Source organism: Pezoporus occidentalis, unplaced genomic scaffold (assembly GCF_034315485.1).
Source record: "Pezoporus occidentalis ecotype Australia unplaced genomic scaffold, CSIRO_AGI_Poc_V1 ctg204, whole genome shotgun sequence".
Classification (NCBI taxonomy): domain Eukaryota; kingdom Metazoa; phylum Chordata; class Aves; order Psittaciformes; family Psittacidae; genus Pezoporus; species Pezoporus occidentalis.
The window spans coordinates 386,290-400,481 of NW_026913900.1; the positions used below are offsets into that span (position 1 = coordinate 386,290).

General features: G+C 37.8%; 1 protein-coding gene across 1 annotated transcript in view; it reads right to left on the reverse strand.

Annotated features, from left to right (window-relative positions):
- Window positions 1–14,192, reverse strand: part of GLUD1 (glutamate dehydrogenase 1) — a 31,993-nt gene that overhangs the window by 4,976 nt on the left and 12,825 nt on the right. The window contains exons 3-10 of the mRNA XM_062618846.1: window positions 13,813–13,868; window positions 12,881–12,944; window positions 11,087–11,181; window positions 4,608–4,787; window positions 2,865–3,002; window positions 1,614–1,751; window positions 1,421–1,501; window positions 451–574 (exon numbers count right to left, since the gene is read on the reverse strand). Coding sequence (XP_062474830.1) covers window positions 451–574; window positions 1,421–1,501; window positions 1,614–1,751; window positions 2,865–3,002; window positions 4,608–4,787; window positions 11,087–11,181; window positions 12,881–12,944; window positions 13,813–13,868 — 876 coding nt within the window. The remainder of the gene's footprint in view (window positions 1–450; window positions 575–1,420; window positions 1,502–1,613; window positions 1,752–2,864; window positions 3,003–4,607; window positions 4,788–11,086; window positions 11,182–12,880; window positions 12,945–13,812; window positions 13,869–14,192) is intronic.

Consider the following 14,192-nt stretch of genomic DNA (forward strand, 5'->3'; position numbering starts at 1 on the left):
AAGTGGAGCTGTAGGCAACAAGCAGATTTTTACACTGCGTACCAATTATATTATTGCCATTTATAGAAACCCTCTATTGTTATACATGCAGAACAACATTACCCACTCAAACTTCGAATACGTCTCAAATACCAAGTATACAGCTCAAAGGCATCCCGTAAGAAGTAATAAATATTTCACATAAGTGGCTTGAGTTCAATATTTTCACAAAACTGAGGAAAGCATCACTTTTATTAACTAAAAGATAACTGAAAAAATTATGCATTTAGCTTAAGTCATTAGAGTTGTCAGTTAACCTGTGAAACCTTACTCTTCAGTATGCAGCAACAAGAAATTTGTGAGAAACTGCAGTGAATTCAAAATAGTTATGTATTTCTTTCTCCCACATTTGGTGTTTGCTAGTCCAATCTATTAATTAAATGGTGAGTTAAAGCGAAACTGAGGACTTACTGAGCAAGTGGTAGTTTGAATCCCTTTCATATTTAAAAGTCAAGCGGCCATAACTGACGTGGTTCAAGTTTTTCAGCCATTCAAAATAGGATACTGTTACACCCCCAGCATTCAGATAAAGATCCTGCACACAAACAGTAAATATCTTGAATTACGACCATGTGACAAAGACAGCTTTATTGTGTTAAGCAAAAACAAACAGAAGTATTATGTACAAAGTATTGGTTTAAACCGCAGTACAGAAGATGATCCAGTTGCTACTTTTACATTACTACACTTTCTTTCTTCTGCAGTCCAGGGATTACTTCTACTTATTTAATAGAGAACTTGACTTTATAACACAAAGTTCAGGTGTGCTTGATTGCTTTCTTTTATTTTAACACAAGTTTTTAATCAAGAAAATTTGGGCATTCTTAGGCCATCTCAGTGAGTAAAGGCTGAAGATCAGCTACTCTTCCTAGTAATACCACTTGATCAGGACACTCTTTCTCTGGGAAAATAATATCATTATACCTGAATAGGTCTTAATCTTCCAAATTATCACTATAGGTAACATTTACTCTCACAATCTACAATACATACTTCTGTCAGAGTATCACCCAGAGACACAGTGGCCAGTGTTTTTACTCTGCCTTCTCCCTTTGTTTGGTGGGCTAATTGATCAAATGTCAGCTAATACTCCAAAATGCAAGAAGACAGAATTAAGAACTACTTGTGGGTTATTCTCTCTTCTGAATGTGCAGATTTCATGTAATAGCTATCTTTAGTCATTTACAGGTGCAGTAAGATCTTTAAGTAGCAGCAGCAATCTTAAGCAACACTGATACCTGTTTCGTAGACATCAGTTGTTAAAAAACACTCTAAGAGAAAGAATGGCTATTAATAAAAGCCTTCAATAAACACCATCTTGCTACAATTCACAAAAATATTACCCTTGTAATGAAAATCAAAGGTCAGAATAGAAGCTTACAGGGATAACCATGATATTCCTCTCCAAGAAGATTTTGTCAGCTTCAGGAGTTGTAGGCCCATTGGCACCTTCAGCAATAATCTGAAAGGAATCACAGCAGAGTAACTCTATTTCTGACCATGCTAATTATTTAATAGTAGTATTTAAACAGGCCTTCTCTATTTTTCATTTGCATTTGAACTCTCCAACTTACTTTTGCTTTAACTTTGTGAGCATTGGCCTTAGTCAACTGCTTCTCGCTGGCAGCAGGGATAAGAATGTCACAGTCTATTTCCAGAATACTGCCCTCAAGTGTCTGTGCTTTAGGGAAGCCCATGATTGTCCCGTGTTGCTGTTTGAAGAGAACAAACCAGAGTGTTTTTAGTGTGTGTGTGTACTTGTTTGCCTTCTTTCCCTTCTTTTAACTTTCTTTTTTGAAAGAAGTGAGAAACAACAGTACTAGAAAGACAGCATATAAAGTAATTCCTATCCTTACTTAGATTAGACATAAAAAAGCAAGCTACAAAGCTTGGATAACAGTCAAAGTTCCCATGACTGAGGCGTAACTCTCTCTGGCCAAAGACACTGGTAACTATTTGGGCTCTGGATTATTTAAACAAAACAAAAATCCCCAACAAATCAAGCAAACAAACAAACAAAAAGTCCCTCAACTCTTAAAATACACAGCTAATACAATAGTTTTCAAACAACTGAAATGACTCACCAGTCTGCTACACACAGGCTAAGTTAAGTTGCATCGTATAAAATTCAAAAGTACCATTTTAAAATTCAATACTACAATGATAACCTTTGTTTAGCAACAGAATCTTTTCATTCTTTTGAGAAAGGAGTTGATAAAGACATCAAATTCTCCCTGTGTGAAAGAAGATGCATCAAATAAACCCCTTAGAAACTAAGTAGATCACATTTTAGTGCCTGTGAACTGTCCCCTCAAGTCTGCTTCACTTTGAAACTGAAATAAAAAGACTATATCCAGTTTTCATTATAAGCTAGAATTCACACTGACAGACAGGCTTTCATTTTTTACAGAAACAATCAATAGGTAAGAAGCAGTAGAAGTGCACTTTGAAGTCTTTAATGTTCATATGCTTGTGATTCTCAGTCAGGAATCCTTCAGGAACCTTTCTGCTCTGGTTCCTTCAGACATCCTTCCTATTTTAGTAATAAGAAAGGCAAAATAACCATGAACTGCAATTCTGAAACCAAAGTAATTATCCTGCACATATGCAAGCCTTTGCCATTTTTCTGAGAGTCAAGTCAAAGGGTAAAGAAAAGTAACACAGGCATTTCTATTGGGTACAAGGAGAAAGCCAACAGAATCAGCATTCCTAAGCCATTTTATAAGTACTAATTGCAGCATGACTTAAATATCACAAATTAACACCTGTCTACACTCATCCTATGTACTTACAAAGCTGACAAAAATGCTCAGCTAGTTTCATACCAATTTGTAATCTTCTAGCTCCTTTGGGTCAATCCCATCAGGATTCCAGATAGAACCATTAAACTCTCCAACAGCAACGCATTTTGCTCCAAAACGATGCAAGTATCTCATAGAATGCAAGCCGACGTTACCAAATCCCTATAGGTGGAAAGAGAAACGGAAAAGTAGTTAACCCTTCAGCTAAAATGATGATTACTGCTAAGGCTTATATAGCTTTGAATAGTTTGAAATAGTTAATCTACTGGCATGTCTTGGTATCAGATGATGTGTATAAGAAAGATGGAAGAAATCTACACACATTCTATTCCACTCTGAATATCATTGTAGAAATTCTGCGTTGTAGCCAGCAATGTACAGTTGTGCTGTTTTGTATACTGGAAATACAGAAAGGAAGCACTAATGCTACTATGAAAGTGCCAAAACTACGATATTTATTGACATAAGAAAATTATGTGTATTTCATAACAAGCACTGTTCTAGAGGGATTCACAGATTTTCGTATGATGATTCAAAGGTTGGACTAATGTTTTCAGGCCAAGAAATAAACAAAATACTAATTTAATTTGGGTAATGAGGGCTTATAAGTGTAAAACCATCCCACAATGCAAAGCATTAAACAAGAATATCAATAATTCTTCACATTAAATCATATAAACTAGTAAGAAGCTACATAATTTCTAATACATTTCTGAAATGGTCCTGTACAAAACATATTTCCCAAATTTAAATTCAGATAATCTCACATTTCATTAGCATGTTTTACATCTTGACAGGTGTAGAAAACCGAATTCCAGACCATTATTCAATATTCTGAAAGTAAAGGAACACAGGTGGCAGACCAAAAGGTCATACAATCCATGTCAAAAGTTTGTAGTAAGATTCTATGCTGGAAAAAAAGCTGAATATTAACTTCCTGTATAACAAAGCTCCAATTATGTTTAGATGTTCTTATGGCCATGTCTTCAGTCTAAGTTATGACTAAGCGCCTGTTGGCAGCCCTCTGCCAGGCTTGAAAATGCCAAAGTGCAGGGAGATGGGTCTGTGAAGAGCAGAGATGTCTCAGCCCACTGGGTAACTAGAAGAAAATTTACTATATTTAATCAACAGTGCATTGAAAACAACAAAGCAATTTCTCAGATCCGCCATTTAACATGCTGTTTGAAGCTGGACAGAAAAAGTTATTCCTTTGAAATTTTAAGAATAATAATGCATATTACAGAACACCAAACCCCTCCAAAATTCAACTACATAAATCCTGAGGTCTTATGAACCAAAGACTTACTTCTTAGGATAAGGTACTGGTTTCTACTTTTCCAACTCATCGCAAAATGGAACAAAAACATAACCCTCAATTCCTTCTCTCCCTAAAATGTTTTATTACAAAACAGTGCAACGAATTGTGTGTAGGCAGAAACAGTGTCACAGCTCACTAAAATGCATGCAATGCCTTAGTCTAAAGAGCTCCTGTAATAGTATTTTACTTTGTTCTTGCAGCCTGTATTTATAAAGACTGGAGACTTGGGCTTCGTGCCTATAGAGAGCAATTGGAAGTTCAATTTTTTTAAAATAGTCCAAAGTAAAGGGTACCTGTGTTGCTTGAAAAGTGCTTTTAAAGTCTGAGAGTAAAGGTTAACTTGGAAGTTGTAAAACCTTAACGGGATTTACTGCTATAGCCCTTTTTAAAAGCAGCTCTACTAGAAGTTTGTTCACTACTTTTTCCCAACAGCTGAGGAAAAAAGTTACCTGAACAGCAAATGTTTTATCTCCAAATCCAGGAGTCATTCCTAGTATACTCATATATGATGCTTCATTGATGAAATTTTCAATTCCATGGAAGAGACCACGACCAGTTGCAGATATACGTCCATGGATCCCACCCTGGCTGATGGGTTTACCAGTTACACATGCATGTGCATTAATATCCTGTAAAACAGTGAAGGACTTGTGAGCTGTGGAATTAATCAAAGAACAACTAGAAGTTTTGTACACTTTAGACATAAGGAAAAACAGGAATCATGAGTCAGAACATGTTATAGTCTATATAGATCTAGTTTGTACAGATTATTTCCTTCCTCACTTTGTGTGAACACCTCAGGAGTACTCTAGTAGCTGTCAGGAAATTTGAGTAATGCAGTATTGGATAAGTTCTGTAATTTTTCATTGTATTAAAGTGTATATGGTCACTTCAGCCTGTACTTAGTTAATTATGGTGATATCTATGTTGTACTGTTAGCAATAAGCAGACTTGATAAATGAAAAAGTTTTTTGGGTATGTTTCTCAAAGTTAGCTCCTATTACAGGCATGATTTTCGTCATTTTTCTTGATATTTTAATCTTGAAAAGTGCTCAGACATATCTTGGACTGGTTTTTAATCATTAAAATGCTTAGTGTTCCTTTATACTAAATTCAGTTATTTTGAAATAACAATACTAGCCAACCATCCTGTTGTCAGAATACAGGGATGTTTGATGTCAGACGAAAATCTGCAATACAAAGGTCATATGGAAAAGTTAGAGAAGTATTTAGTATGTTTATTCAGAAAAGCGACATATAATCAAGCCTGTATCCTTAATTTGGTGGTAATGAAATTAAACTTTCCATATGCTAGACAGCTAGCCAAGATAAAACAGACTGTTTAAAACCAGTGCTAATTTTTCAAATTGAAATTAATAACTTGAAAAACTACTTCCAAACTAGACACTGTTTGGGTCTCCCTCTTCTGTCACCACTGGTTCCCATGCTCCCACACCCTGGGAGCACAGTCACACAGTTGGCTTGGCCACCAATACAAATAAAAGTTTAGGGATGAAAGAGAATCCACTGAAATGAGTCTGCCAGCAGCCGGATGGGTTTCTGTTCCACCAACCGCATGTTCACTGGGAGCCTCCCTCCTCTCCGTTACTTATGCCAAATGCATTTGCATGCCTGTGGCGTGAGTGCAAGATGCTTGGTGAGAGGAAGGAAACGAGCAGACAAAAGTAAGTGGAAGGAGAATGACAGAAGATACTTAGAGTCTTAATGGAAATGAAAACTATTTACTGTTTGAAAATGACAGTGAGTTCACATATAAAGCCAAAGATAACCCGTCTTTAAAAACAATAAAAATGATGCTGGGCTTGCCACAGAATTCCTAATTCTGTTTCCCAAAATATGGCTGCATTGCTTTCATTAAGCTGTATGCTCCCTCTGGTGGTGTATCAACTATAAACAACATCTGTGGTGGTGTTCTGCTAGGAACAATTTGGCCTGGTGTTTTGATGTTATTTTTAGGTTTTCATTCTGTTTCAGACTTAAACTGCATTTTAGCCTTCATGCATTCACAAAGGAGGAAGTATCTTTTATAAATACTTGAAGAAATACAGCTTCCCACCATATATAATTTGTATTTATTAAAGTTCCTTCACATGTCCCAGAAGTCAGTTGGATGTGTCAGGAAGTACAATAGAGTGGAAAGCATGAATTTAATCAAAAACTTCAGCTATATATAATTCAGTGATCCAGCAACTTAAGGTGGATTTTCTGGAACAGTTAACATGGTAGTTATTAAACACTTGAATGATTTGGTAAGGAAACAGACCATGAGGTGAGGGCAGGTCTGGGTCCTCTTAAAAGTCACATATACGAACCACAGTCAATGTTGAAGTCCTAAAAACGTTGGTATTAAGTCAATCAAAAGATGTTTAACACATCTTGGGCGAAAAAGAAAGACCATCACTTTTAATAAGGAGCTTGTAAAATGGCTCATGGCTAGCATTAAAGACTTCTATATATTAGAACTTAGTTGGCAAAACTGTAACACTGAACTTTTGCTTGTTTGTTAACTTCTTTCTACGCTGCACTAATACTCTCCTTGTCTCTCCAGCTTCCTGGATCTGTATGTTAGGTTTCAAGCAGACCTCCCCTATCTGTTTATATCTGCTATTTGACTTATCCTTTCCACTTCAACCTCCCTGAACACATCTGTGTTCAACCACACTGACTCACCACGTCTGTAGATTTCTCAGACAGATCGCTTTCACTGATGAGCTATCTTTCCATTAAACTGAATGTAGTCCCTTGCACAGCTTCCACCTGTTCTTCTGAATTAGTTTCACTTTTGTTCCATGGTCATTTTCTGCTCTTCATTCCCTTCCCTTCTTTCCCCTTGGTTACTTTTGTATATTTAGTATTCCTTAATCACCTTTAGTTTTGTTCTTGGTTTCTCAACAAGAGAGTTATCTGGAACATCTTGCTCTACAAATTGGTTTTGACAGATTACTCCCCTTGTCCAGAGTTCTCACCTTCCTTCTCTGTGCCGCAGTAGTTCAAAAGTTCCACTGTGGCTACTATTCTCTCCTCCATGTACAAACAAACAATCCAACAAAATTAAGTAAAGTGATTTTTTTCCTTATTTCAATTCTTTAATTAACTTTTCAGAAACATACCTAAATCCTCTTGGGGTGTTGATTTTTTTTTGGGGGGGGGTTAGCTGGTTTTTTTTTAGTCTTCAAGAATAGGGTACTGCCATGCAAAGAGAGTCTAGGATTATAAGAAACTATTGTGGCATAACTCATATTGCATTTTTATTCTCAGTAGTTGTTGGTTTGTTTTCTTTTGTCACTGAAGTATGTGCATATGTGGGACTACACAACAAGAGGAGATGGGAAGGGGAAAGAATAAGAAATTAATAATTTAAAAATCTTCCCCTGTACCAGTGTTTAGTTTTCCACCTATTAAAAACTCTGAAGCTTCTGTATAAAACTGTATGTGAACTATTAACAAATATAGCAAACGTTAAAGCAGGTCATGTGTTGCGAGCCCTCTCCATCAGCTGTAGTACAACACTACAGTTGTATCACACTGAAACAGGCATTTTAGTGCAGTTGAGTTAAATGTTAAAACTTAAAATGCTTTGAGGCAGTAGTTTTCTTAAACACTGGAATTTTAAGTTATGACAGAAGGAGTAAGTTGCCATTCTGTGTGTTGAAGTCATCATTTTGGCTTTTTATCAAGTTTAAAGTTTGAAATAAAATATTTCTGTATGTGAATAAGAAAAAACAATGTTGTATAGCAATATCCCTATTTAACAGGCACCTTGCCAGAAATACATGTTGGGTGGCTGTACTGTACACCCCCCTCCCTGTTTTTCCTAAGCAACTGTTGGAGAGGATTGCAGAAAGTAAAAAAAAAGCTCACAACATCTCTGAAAGAGAAACTAGAAAGTTTGGGTAGCATAGGCAGTAGACCCTTAAGAAATAAGTTGTCCATAATACATTTTGCTTTCATGCAACCTGTCAAAAGCACACAACAAAAGTATTTGGTCAAAAGTTATGTTTTTGGTGCAGGCAAAACAGGTATAAATATCATAAATAGTTTGGGTGGGAAGGGACCTTCAAAGCTCACCTGGTCCAACACCCTCACAATGAGCAGAGACATCCTGAACTAGATCAGGTTGCCCAGAACAACATCCTTGAATGTCTCCAGGGACAGTGCATACATCACCTCTCTGGACAAGTGTCCTGGGTTCAGCAGTAGCAGTCATTTTTCTCCTTCTTAGTAGCTGGTGCAGTGCTGTGTTTTTGACTTTCAGCCTGGGAACAACACTGATAACACCGATGTTTTTAATTGGTGCTCAGTAATGTTTACTCTAACCAAGGACTTTCTGACCCTCGTGCTCTGCCAGGGAGGAGGGGAAGCCGGGAGGAAACAGAGACAGGACACCTGACCCAAATTGGCCAAAGAGGTATTCCATACCACAGCACGTCATGCCCAGGATGTAGAACTGGGGGCAGTTACCCGGAAGGGCTAGATCACTGCTCAGTTGGGTGGGGTATCAGTTGGCGGGTGGTGAGCGGTTGTATTCTCTTCCATTGTTATTTCCCTTATCATTATTATTATTGGTGGTAGCAGTAGTGATTTGTGTTATACCTTAGTTACTGGACTGCTCTTATCTCAACCTGTGGGAGTTACATTCTTTCGATTCTCCTCCCCACCCCTCCAGGAGCAGGGGGAGGAAGAGTGGGGAGTGAGCGAGCGGCTGCATGGTTCTGGGTTGCTGGCTGGGCTTAAACCACGACAGTTCTTTTTGGTGGCCAACATGGGGCACAAAGATTTGAGATAACAACAGATCTGACCGGAGTGCGTCTAATCGTATTTGTGATAAGCATTTATTGTTTTGGATTAATAATCACATCACAATGCTACTGCTGAACCCAGGACAACAAGCTGTTCCAGTGTTTCACCACCCTCGTTGTAAAAGATTTCTTCCTCACATCCAGCCCGTATCTCCCCTCTTTCAGTTTAAGACCATCACCCCTTGTCCCACCACAACGGGCCCTGCTAAAAAGTCTCTCCCTATCTGTCTTATAGGCCCCTTTTAAGAACTGAAAGGCTGCAGTAACGTTTCCCTAGAGCCTTCTCTTCTCCAGGCTGAAAACCCCCAACTCTTGCAGCCTCTCCTCACAGGAGAGGTGTTCCATCCCTTTGATCCCTGTGGCCCTCATCTGGACCTTCTCCAACAAGTCCATGTCTTTTTTGTACTGAGGATTCCAGAGCTCCAGAGTTGAGCAGAGGGCCAGAACCATTTTCCTTGACCTGCTGGCCATGCTCCTTTTGATGCAGCCCAAGATACAATTGGACTTCTGGGCTGAAAGCACACAGTGCTGGCTCATGTCCAATCTTTCATCCACCAATTCCTCCAAGTTCTTCTCCTCAGAGATAGATACTCTTGAGCTCTTCATCCCCCAGCCTGTATTGATAAGAGGGGTTGCCCCGACCAAGGTGAGGGCTCTGCACTTGAATTGTTGAACCTCATGAGATTTGCAAAGGCCCACCTCTCAAGTCCAAGTCCCTCTGGATAGCTTCCCAGCCCTGGGGTGTATCAACTGCGCCACTCAGCTTGGTGTCGTCTGCAAACTTGCTGACAGCACACTCAATCCACTGTCTATGTCACTGATGAAGATATTAAACAGTACTGGTCCCAGTACAGACCCCTGAAGGATGCCACCTGTCACTGATCTCCACCCAGACATTGGACCGTTGACCACTACCCTCTGGATGCAACCATGTAGCCAATTCCTCATCTACTCAACAGACCACCCATCAAATCCATCTCTCTCCAATTTAGAGAGAAGGATGCTGTGGGGGACTGTGTCAAAGGATCTCCAGAAGTCCAGATAAACAACATCCATAGCCTTCCTTTATCCACTGATGTAGTAACTCCATCATAGAAGGCCACTAGGTCGGTCAGGCAGGACCTGTCCTTGGTGAAGTCAGGCTGGCTGTCTCGTATCACCTCCCTGTCCTCCATGTGCCTTAGCAGAGTTCCTAGAAGGATCTGTTCCATGATCTTCTCAGGCAGAGGTGAGGCGGAGAGGCTAGTAGTTCTCAGGGTCCTCCTTTCTTCCTCTTTTAAAAATTAGTGTGATATTGCCCTATTTCCAGTCACCAGGGACCTCACCTGACTGACAGGACTTCTCAAACATTATGGAGAGTGGCTTGGCAAATAACCCCAGCAATATAAGACAAAGGCCCAATTAAAGGCTATAATTAAAAAATACTAAAAAAACACCAAACTTTAATTTTTCTATTGCTTTTTGGGCAATAAATTATATGAATGTCTGTTTGCTATACATTTTTGAGAATTTGCTGAAGTACACACTGATTACTTGTTACTTTCAGGGGACCTCAGAGAACTTTAATATTTTTACAGGTTTTACTAATAGTGTTTAATTACTTTACATGGTCTCTTGAATGCATAAAGCATTTATGTAATAACATTAGTTAATTCAAAGTCTGAAATTGAAAGATTTCCATATTTTAAGACTATACCAAGTATTATGAGCTAATTGTTTAATAATGTCGAATTAGTATTTTTCATTATTATTATACTATTTTTTCATTATATATTATATAGAAATAGAAACCAACTTTAGACTATGTACAAGATGTTTAAAAACAGTGTATTTTCTTTCTGCTGAACAGTTCTAATCAGTACTGTACCAGACAAACTTAAGCCTACTGTAAACGCATTAACCTTAAAGCTATTTTTCCTTATCCGTGTAAGCTAAGGTTTCCTTACCTTGTACCAATTCAGTGGTTACAACTTGAAAGAATACCTTTAGATCCACATAATGAAATAAAATTGTATGGTTAAGCAGCACAGTAATAAATTTCTAGATAAAAGGATTTCTGCAAAGACCAAGAAAGCTCTTTTACTTCAAAGCCTCTGCTCAAAACTTACATAGTGTCCTATGGTACTGGCATAGGTGTCAGCAATCCAGGACATCTCCCTCTCCCCTGTACTCATATCAGGAGCAGGCACATCAACACCAGGTCCTGTTGGCAAAGGTGAAAACGGCTTTTAAGGATCAAACATGAATAGTTCTCTTCAACTATTATTCCCTTGGGAACTGTGCAGACCTTGGCAGAGAATAACTTCCTGTTTTATCCCCAGTTTATTATGCAAGCAGCAGATACAGACAGATTCAGTCTTAGATGCCGTATCATGTATTTGTACAATCCTGTCAAAACCTCCAACTTTTCACAAAAGCCATTCAGTAAAATGAAGGTCAGTTTGTCAATAAAAAGTCAGAGTAAGAGTAAGGTATTGCATCAAAAGCATTTATGGGTTTTTTGATGATCATTGCTGTAACAACAGGAAGGGCACTACCTAGGTAATGATTTCTATAAATCATGATGTTAATTGCGTTTTTTCATCCAATTGGTTGTTTGGTGTTGTGTGGTTTTGGTTTGCTGGGGTTTTTTTTGTTTGTTTTGTTCTTTTTAATTAGAATTTCCTTTTTGTTCCTGTGTTTAAAAATTGAAGATAGGCTATTCCTAGTCATTGTACTCTAGCATATGCATTTGATTTTACCACCCACTTCAAGAAACAGACACTACATCTTTCTTGATTAAATAAACCCTTGAAGGAACAAATTCTGCCTGTTTTTATTAGATAACTAAAAATAGCATTGGCCCAACCTATTTAAGATGAGAGGGACTTGCTCAGCAAGATTTTAAGTGCAACTGTGCCTCTACCAATTTTTTTTCTTAAGTGTTTTTAAACAGTTTATGAAAGCTTTGGCCTACCATAGAATCAAAAGTGAAGACAGATTTAGTCAAACCATTTTAATTGTCACTGAACTAACAATCACCATAGCTGGCATAGTGTACAGTATTACCCTAGTCACATGTCACATCAATAAGTGTGTTTATACAGAAGCTTAATTTAGATGAGAAACACTCTGGCTGGAAGAGCATATGACAAACACTCTGGCTGAAGAGCAAGAAAATGCAGATAAATGGATATACGTTCCCAGACATCAGGAATACATGACAGACCTTTAACTAGTTACATGCCTTCTTATTCCCTTGAATAAGAATCTCCTTTAGGTAAAATCCTCCATTTAATTACAAGTTGAGCTAGTAACGTTCAGCTTTATCCAGAGGAGACTTCCAGATAGCAATGCCAGACAGCAAGCTATCAAAACAACTGTGGGTTGAGAGTCTGAATCAAACACCTAGTAACATTACAGAATCTGAGGTTGTTAGAATAGGCACCTATGCTTTTTGCCTATCCTTGCAGTCTGTGGTTGCCATGGATGAAGCCATCAACTTTCTCTGGGGTGGACCTTCTATTTCCTTCCTGTGTTTCCTCAGATATCTGCCAAAAGCCTCAAATGAGACTACAGGAAACAGTAACAGTGAAGAGTGATATTGGAGATTAAAATTGCAACAGACTGTCACTGTTTTATAACATATCTCTAAGAGAAATGTGATTCATTTCGGATCCTGTGAGCTCAGCTTTTGTGGCTTTTCACAGCGGAACAGCCACAAGAAAAAGGTTAAGACAGCTCCCTTTAAAATCCACTAAGATGCAATGACTCAATTCTTTGTGGCTCTTTGCTGAAAGTACTGTACCCAAATTATTTACAGCTCTCAAAAACATGGTTATTTAAGGACACTATCTAGTGGGTGCTGTCAATGCACAGTAGATCAGATTCCTAATTTTTAATAGTAAAATTGCACAACATACCTATAAAGCCCTTTTTTGCAAGCTCCATGGTAAACCTTCTTGTGATCTTTTCCAATTCATTGTCCTATAGAGAAAATGCAATAAATATCACAAGAAATCATTAGTGTTTATGAATATTGGCTAGAACTTATGCCCAAGTATAAAGAGATGCCCTTTTCTTTTAGAAGAAAGGATGATTCATATATTAATGTAATTCATATGCCACTCCCTGACAGACCCTTAGAATTCAGGCAGCACAAGGACCGATTCAGCTTTCTTTCTACACATTCTGATCCACAAGAAGTCGGGAGTATGGTACGGGAAGAACCTGTGCTTGTAGCAGAGATTTCCAGTAAACAAATCTGATATCCTATGACAGAGATTTATAACCAGCAATAGCTGGGCTGCCAGCTGTGTAACCACCACAGTTGAACAACTTCACACAAATCCTCACAGCAGTTTTGAGCTTAGAATATCTGCTACATATTCTAGTATTCCTTTCTGTATAAGTTATTTTAATTAGGGCAAGGTGACAAGCCTGCAATAAACCTTTTATAAGCCTAGTTAGTTATTATTCATATGGAACTGCATAGAAAAGTTTAATAAAGCATAAAACTATTTGTCAAAATAGACAAAAATATTTACTATTTTTCTAAGAGTAATTTAATTTAAGCCTTTATTAAAAGTATCAACCTGCTAAAAGTTCAGGTTCTAAATTATTTGTATTTTCCTGACTTCAAGGAAAAAAAGTGGTAAGTTGAATATTGAATATTCCACCTCTGAAACACAGACTTTTAAGGAATTCTTTTCCTACCTATGGCATGCACAAGCCTCTACAGAGGCAGAAGAGGCAGGAAGTTTTAAGTGGTCAATAATGACCTTAGAAGAGTTTTTTTTAACTGGCTGGCTTCAGTACTGCAGAAAACTGAAATTTCATCTATTATTAAGCTTACTGTGTAGTTCTTGGGATTGATCTTGACACCAGCCTTTGCCCCACCAAATGGCACATCTACAAGAATGCAAAGGAAAATTATTTTACTTTTTCAACAACAAAGGCAGAACACATCAGTAATATGTGTGAATACCTGTATCTTTGATTTTAGTAGTGAATTTGGTTTTGCCACATTCAGGGCTTCACAAGTTTAAGCTATATCATTTAGGTATTCCTATAGAAATGGGAAATCTTTCAAGGGCAGCTTGAAAATGGTCTCCAAAACTTAGATGTTCATGATTTAAATTTCCTACACTTCAAGCTCTTGTACTTGGCATTTGTAGAAACAGTGAGTTCTACAGTTTAGATTTTACTGATTTAGCTCAAAAAATTTTACTTTGG